This window comes from Cololabis saira, chromosome 18 (genome assembly GCF_033807715.1).
Source record: "Cololabis saira isolate AMF1-May2022 chromosome 18, fColSai1.1, whole genome shotgun sequence".
Taxonomy (NCBI): domain Eukaryota; kingdom Metazoa; phylum Chordata; class Actinopteri; order Beloniformes; family Belonidae; genus Cololabis; species Cololabis saira.
In genome coordinates, this window is record NC_084604.1 from 32420531 (window position 1) to 32427947 (window position 7417).

At 41.1% G+C, this 7417-nt stretch overlaps 1 protein-coding gene across 2 annotated transcripts in view; it reads left to right on the forward strand.

Annotated features, from left to right (window-relative positions):
• The window catches only part of pak5 (p21 protein (Cdc42/Rac)-activated kinase 5), a 71327-nt gene extending 64722 nt beyond the window's left edge, over positions 1-6605 (forward strand). Inside the window, exons 7-10 of one of the 2 annotated variants that reach the window (XM_061747078.1) lie at positions 1175-1301; positions 2339-2464; positions 2546-2680; positions 4056-6605. In XM_061747078.1, coding sequence (XP_061603062.1) covers positions 1175-1301; positions 2339-2464; positions 2546-2680; positions 4056-4211 — 544 coding nt within the window. In that variant the 3' untranslated portion in view covers positions 4212-6605. The remainder of the gene's footprint in view (positions 1-1174; positions 1302-2338; positions 2465-2545; positions 2681-4055) is intronic. The other variant, XM_061747079.1, reaches the window with a different exon arrangement.
• The last annotated feature ends 812 nt before the right edge of the window (positions 6606-7417 follow it).

The following is a 7417-nucleotide window of genomic DNA, read 5'->3' on the forward strand; positions in this document are numbered from 1 at the left end:
ACCACATACTGTACAGCTTAATCTCACAAACTCTGCTGTGCAAGACTTTGCTTTGGTTTTCAACAGTGCTGATCAGAAAGGAGTGATCAGCTTCAGCTTAATAAAACCAAATGTTTTACTACTGTTCCCCTAAAATCTTGAGAGAAATGCGTGCGTGCATGCGTGCATTCGTGACCGGCAGCAGGAGTTGTGTGCATTCACGAGTCCCTCCCACCCCTCATGGAAAACTTGCAGAAATTCAACCAATCAGAAGACGTTTTACTTCTTCCCGCCCCTTTTCAGACACGTTAAACAGGATTTGTGTGTTATGTGTATTGTTATGCGTGTGCATGTATATATATAAATAGGTCTGTGCACATTGGGTATTTTTATAGATTTATTTATTGTGTGCACATTCAGTTAAAAAAGGCTTATTTATTTATATAAATGTATTTACAAGGGATTCTGTATGTTCAATATGTGTGTGTATGCATGTGTATGTGTACTTATTTTTATATAGATTCATACTAGAAGTAACATTGTTATGCAATGGTTTTAACATGTCTGGAATTAATCAATATTTAATTATATCAGATAATTAGACTAGATTAGATTTTTTTATGTCCTGATACAGAAGTGTTGCATGTGTGACACTAAAATGTTCACTTCAAGTCGGCGTTTCACTATTTCTGCACAAGTAAAGGGGGAGCTCAGTGCAAACACACACACACACACACACACACACACACACACACACACACACACACACACACACACACACACACACACACACACACACACACACACACAGACCCGTGAATGCACCGCGTGGCCTTGCCAGCTGGATCTGGATGTTAATGTTCGTTTCTGTGAGCTCACTCAGACGCACTAACTGGCCTCGTCTCTCCATATGGGACCCTCGTCGCCTGCAGAGCACTGCAGAGCCGCTGCAGGCTACTGGGGGCATGTTTTTTTGGTTAAAAAAAAAAAAACAGCATGTTGAGTCCGTCTCTGTTGTGTTCAACTCTGCAGTCTGAATCTAAAATCCGCTCTTAATCTCCTCTGTGCAGTGGGTGGAGTTGCAGCTGTCATTTCTGTTTTTTGTTTTTTTTTAATGAAAAATAAAAGTGAGTTACTGAGAAGTTAAAGCTTTGGTTAATGGTCTTTTTTTCTTTTTTGGTTTGTGTGTTTACAGGATGAACGAGGAGCAGATCGCCACCGTGTGCCTGTCGGTGCTGAAGGCTCTGTCCTACCTGCACACGCAGGGCGTCATCCACCGGGACATCAAGAGCGACTCCATCCTACTGACCAGCGATGGGAGGGTGAGTTGCACATCTACGTAATAGAGCTGGGGATCGATTCAAATGTCAAGAATCAATTCCATTCCGACTCTTAAGATTCAGAATCGATTATCACCATTTGATCCGATTCGATTCGATATTGATTTGGGTTAGTGTTGCCTGGATTATATGACTGTAAAATAACTATTGAAATAATAATTTCACAATAATTATTGTGAAATAACTAAGAAATAAATAACTCAAATAGGCATTTCAATATCCATTTAAAGTGCAAAAAAAGAAAGAAATTGCAACAGCTCAAGCAGTAAACAAATTATTTTAGCTTGTCTGATTTATTCTGTCACCAGACACACAGCTTGCCATGAAGCACCCGGCATTTTTCAGGTATTTCATGACAAACCGTGTCCGATAACAGAGAAACCAAACAAGCTATAGTAAATATAGATAATATGAACTTCATTGAACTAATATAACATTTAGAAATTTAAGCTGAAATGTCCAGCATTTTCTCTAAAGAAAAGTTCATTTAGTTCAGGAGTTTTCAAAACTACTGGGATTAAAGTTCACCAGGCAAAAATGTAATGATGGGGGAAAAAAAAAAAAAAAATTCATCCAAAGAAAAATTAAAAAAAAAAATCGATCTTTAGACATACAAATCGATTTTTAGGAATGAATATGAGAATCGATTTACAATCAGAAAATCGATTTTCTCAACACAGGCCTACTACGTAGAAATATTCCCTCACCGTTGAACAGCTGACGTCTTTAAACCCCAGGTATCGATCACCTTCCCCCTCGCTCCCGCTCCATCTCCGGCTTTCTCCTTCCTCTCTTGTCACTTGCCAACAGTCGGAGCCAGAACACTCATCTTCATCAATTACCACTCGTGCCCCGCTAATTAAATCCCCCATAATGCCTCTTAACGAGTAGATAAGACAGGATTAATTGAAGGATAATTAACTGCTAACAGGGGAGATGAGAGTCTGCTGTGGAAGCTCTTCATCTCGTGAGGTCAGCACGCTGCTGACTGGACTTTCAAACAACTTGTGTGTCTGCAGATCAAGCTGTCAGACTTCGGATTTTGTGCCCAAGTTTCTAAAGAGGTTCCCAAGAGGAAGTCTCTGGTGGGCACGCCCTACTGGATGGCGCCGGAGGTCATCTCGAGACTACCTTACGGGACCGAGGTGAGATCACATGACGCTCTGGACTGAAAGCGGGTTCCTGTGCTTCAGTGTGGAGATTTATTGCTCCTTTTAAACGTTCAGGTGGATATCTGGTCTTTGGGCATCATGGTGATCGAGATGGTGGACGGAGAGCCCCCGTACTTCAACGAGCCCCCTCTGCAGGCCATGAGGAGGATACGAGACAACCTGCCGCCGCGGCTAAAAGAGTCTCACAAGGCAAGAAAGAGAGAGAAATGCTGGAAACTGAAATCAGAGATTAGTTACAAATATAATTTAGTTTTAGTTCAGGGTGTCTTTATATCAAAAATGCCAAATAAATCATTCACATCATATTGTTAATTTAATGCTCTTCAGTTGTAGTTCAGTTTAGTTGTTTCCACCTATTAAAACGCCACAATGAGCAGAAATCGATGGTGTTGGTGCTTTCTTGTTTTTTTAAATAACTTTTGAGGACTGGATGCTAATATTCTAAGGTCTTATGCCCAGAGGTGTCAAAAGTATTCACATTCATTACTCAGGTAGAAGTATAGATACTAGAGTTTAAAAATACTCCTGTAGAAGTTGAAGTATCAACTCAAGTTTTTTACTCAAGTAAAAGTATAAAAGTACTGGTTTCAAAACTACTTAAAGTATAAAAGTAAAAGTAATGTAAGGGGGAAAAAAGCCATTAAGGACAAAAGCCATTGAAAATGAATGCATCTTAGTATAATGCAAATACCGTATTTTCCGCACTATAAGGCGCACCTAAAAGCCTTTAATTTTCTCAAAAACCAGCAGTGCGTCTTATATATGATCATTACCCCTTTTATTCAAATTTTTTTTCTTTCATTTTTGCTGCCCACAACTTCAATCTTATTTAGTAGATAGGCTTTGTCTTAGTCTCTTAGTCTTGTTTTTAGTCTTCTTTATAAAGCGCTCTGAGATCTGTCGCTTCAGGTGAAAAGCGCTATATAAATTGAAATTATTATTATTATTATTATTATTATTATTATTATTATTATTATTATTATTATTATTATTATGGTAATTTCTGTTACTGTAGTCAGGGGGATTGTGGGTAATGTAGTTGGTGTCGCCGAAGTAACGGCGTTAAAAACGTCAGGAATCATCACAGACGTTCAAGACAACAGCAGCGACGCTGACTCGCATAATGGCGACGTTGACGAGACGGAGCAAAGCTGGTTTTTATTTTGTTAATAAAGTTTGACATACGGTACTTTTCTTCTTGTTTTTTTTTTTGCAATTGCTGTAGGATTTTGTAGCATTTCCTGTAGCGCAGCTCCATCAGGTAGCTACGTAACTCAACCCCAGCCACTATAGTACGGTATTTTACCATATATTTAGTGCGCCTTATAATGCGGTGCGCCTTATAGTGCAGACAATATGGTATATTAAAGAACCATATATGTGTACTATTGAGCATTAACATGTGTTTCAGAGAGCAGGAGATATGATGAGTGAAGTATAGATAACCAGAATTTCTACTTAAGTAAGGTAACAAAGTATTTGTACTTCGTTACTTGACACCTCTGCTTATGCCTGATGATGAAAATAAATATTTAAAGATGGATTTCTGCACCCCCCCACCCAGGTGTCGACTGTGCTGCGCTCCTTCCTGGACCTGATGCTGGTGAGGGAGCCGTCCCAGAGAGCCACGGCCCAGGAACTCCTCCAGCACCCCTTCCTGAAGCTGTCGGGACCCCCCTCGTGCATCGTCCCCCTCATGAGACATTACCGCCACCGCTGACCTGCTGGCCCGAACCGCCCTCCTCCACACTTAAAAGACTGCACACGTTCACACCCCCACCAGGGTGGCACTGCCCTCACCCCCACCGCACAGCGGCGCGCCACTAACACTCACACCTGTAACCGTGAAGTAGATTAGCTAGAGGAATATCTTTAAAACACATGTCGGAGAAGTGAAGAAAAACACACAAACAAAAAAAAAATCGACGGTATTAACCTTTGAACTGGAACAGAAGAGCGCACTGGCGAGGCACGTGAGCTTCTTCCCAGACGGCGAGTCTTTGGCTCCACGCAGACTCCAAGTAGCCATCGGTCTTCCAGAGCTTCAGAAAGACGTGGCGAGTGGCTGATGAGGCGGAGGGACCCGGAGGGAAACCGGGTGACCCGCGTTACCGGCGACGCCGCCGCTCCAGGGTCCAACAATCAGCGCAGAGAGAGAGAGAGAGGTTTTTGACTGCCGTCGGGCCGCCGCTCGGCCGCTCGCACAGGGACGAGCTCGCTCGCATCCCTCTTCTCACACGCGAAGAGCCAAAATGTATTTTAGACAAACTTGTAAGATTTTCTGTACAGTTTTGATAATTTGCAGTATTTTATCGTGTCGTAACCATTGTGATATGAGCAGTATTAAATAGTTTCTGCAGAGATCTTTCCTACTGTTTATAATCCAGTTTTTGCTTAAAGAAGATATGAGATGTTCCAAATGAATCCACTTAAACTTAACTGTTACCAAAAGAAAAAACAAACAAAAAACCTTAATATATTTATTATCTCACATTTGTAGACAGAACTACCATTAAATGTTGGAAAAAAAGGGTAATGTCAGAATTTTGTATGACATTTTAAAAGTATTTATTTATTTATTGGGATCGAAAGTATATTTTTTATTTGTAGTGTGGCCTTTTTTTTGTTTATTTTGTTTGTTTTCTTCTTTTGTTGGGTTTTGATTGACATTTCTAACGGCACATCGGCAGGCAGTGATATCAGTTGTAATATCATCCAAGCAATACCCCAGACCCCGTTTCTAAACCCACAGATCCCTGCTTGTACAACGACAACATGCATTTAAATGTAGCACAGATTCAGTGGATTTTACACAATGAAAAGATCTATTTCTTGCAGACCTTTTTTTTTTTCTTTGTTTTTCTTTTCTTTTTATATTTGCAGTCTCGCCTGCGTTTCTTTAAAATGCTTCATCCGGGACGCCTCCCCGCGGCGCCGGGTTCAGGATGCTGATAAAAGGTCTCGTTTTTTCTACTCGCATCCTCGCTGTCATCATCTCAGTCCTTATCCCACTTCAGTCAGACGCTCGTGCTATCACTCGAACTGCGCTGCCATTCTCATCTCTGGTCGGACCAGGAGAACAGTGTAACCCCCCTCCTCCCCCCACATCGTTTTTTAACCCATCAGTCACTGTGATATGTAAATATGGCTGTGCGTATGAGTCTGTGTTTGTGGAAGAGCAACAGAACGGCAGCGTGTTTATCTCTGTACAGCATCTGAAAGTGTGTGTCTGTGTGTGTGCGTGTGCGTGCGTGCGTGCGTGTATGTGTGTGTGTGCGTGTGTGTGTGTGTGTGTCGCGGCTAATCCTTGACGACATGTCAAGATCTGAATGAGTTACAGTTATCTGTGGTTTTGGCTTGTACAGTGATATTGCATGTTTGTTATCAGTGAATCTGGTTTCAATTAAAAAAAAATACACATAAAAGCATTCGGATGTTTGCATGGATTTTTCTTTCCGTGTCTCATATCAAGCAGGGTTTTTTTTTTGTTTTTTTTTTGTTTTTGTTATTTTTGTCAGATTACGGCATCATCATCACTTTATTTTGGTTTTGTTCCAAATCGCATATTTGTGGACCTAATTACGATTTTGAGTAAGTGTGCGCACACTGACAATTCTGCCTTAATGCTTATCGTCAAAAAATAAACACTTGTGGATATCTAGTGGACCAGACTCTTGCTCTTGTTAGCCACATCCATGAGTGCAAACTGCCCTTTAGACAGATGGATTTATATTTGTGAGGCAAGTTAAACCCTATTATTTTTGTTTATACTCTTCAAGTTATTCCAAAGCAATAAAAATCATCTTTATTGTTTCCATTTTTAAATATACATTTTAAGATCAGTGTTATCCCTTCCTATTTCTGTTCTCCCCCTATTTAAGAGTGAATTTTAGTGTTATTTTTTATTCATGCAATTTAGATTTTTTGGTAATTTGTAATTTACTGCTATCTTTTATTCCCTCTGTGTAATTCAAGAAAAGAGGTTAAACGTCAGGCGTCAGCTTTCCAATTTATGGGTTTGAAGCCAAAGGGGAATAAAAGAAGTTGAAGTTCCTCGACTGACCACTGGGGGCGGCTCCACGAGCAAGCCAATCTCCAATGACCGCAATGTTAAAATGTCAAAGTTTTGCAGCAGAAATAAACATATTTGCAGCTTATTTCCAAAAAAAGTTTTTGGTCTCAATACATACATTTCACACCCAGGACGACTGGAAGGGGGATAAAGTATAAAAACCTATAAATGATTTGCGTGGTTTTACTAGTGACAGTCGTTTCACATCTTCGGCTGAAATGCAGCTAATTGTCATCACTTTAGCTCCTTGGCACCTTTGGTGACTTTGACTTCCGAGCTGTGAACTTGTCCTAACAGAACATAACAGAAGGGTCCAAAGACGAAGCTTAGCCACGAGCAGGCAGCTTGTCCTAACTAAGAATTTGCTAAATGCACCAGTCATTTATGATTTCCCCATTAAAGTGACACCTGAAACAAGACGTCTGCCGGGGAGCCACGGATCATTTCAGGACCCTTCCAACCAGCCCACGATGCCATACGATGCCCAACATCAACGGGTCTAACTCTACCAAGCAACTGCAGTTCTGCGAGTCCTCATCTCACCTCTGGCAGTGTTTTGGATGTCGCTTAGGAAGTGACACATGAAATAAGGGATGCTTGGATAGATTTGACAAGAATGAATGTCAAGTAGGGCAGCACGGTGGCTTTGTGGTTAGCACTGTTGCCTCACAGCAAGAAGGTTCCCAGTTTGACTTCCTGGCCCGGAGTCTTCCTGTGTGGAGTTTGAATGTTCTCCCCGTGCTTGCGTGCCTCCCACAGTCCAAAAACCTGCATAGTAGGTTAATCGATTATTCTAAATTGCCCGTAGGTGTGAGTGTCTGGTTGTCTGTCTCTATATGTGGCCCTGTGATAGA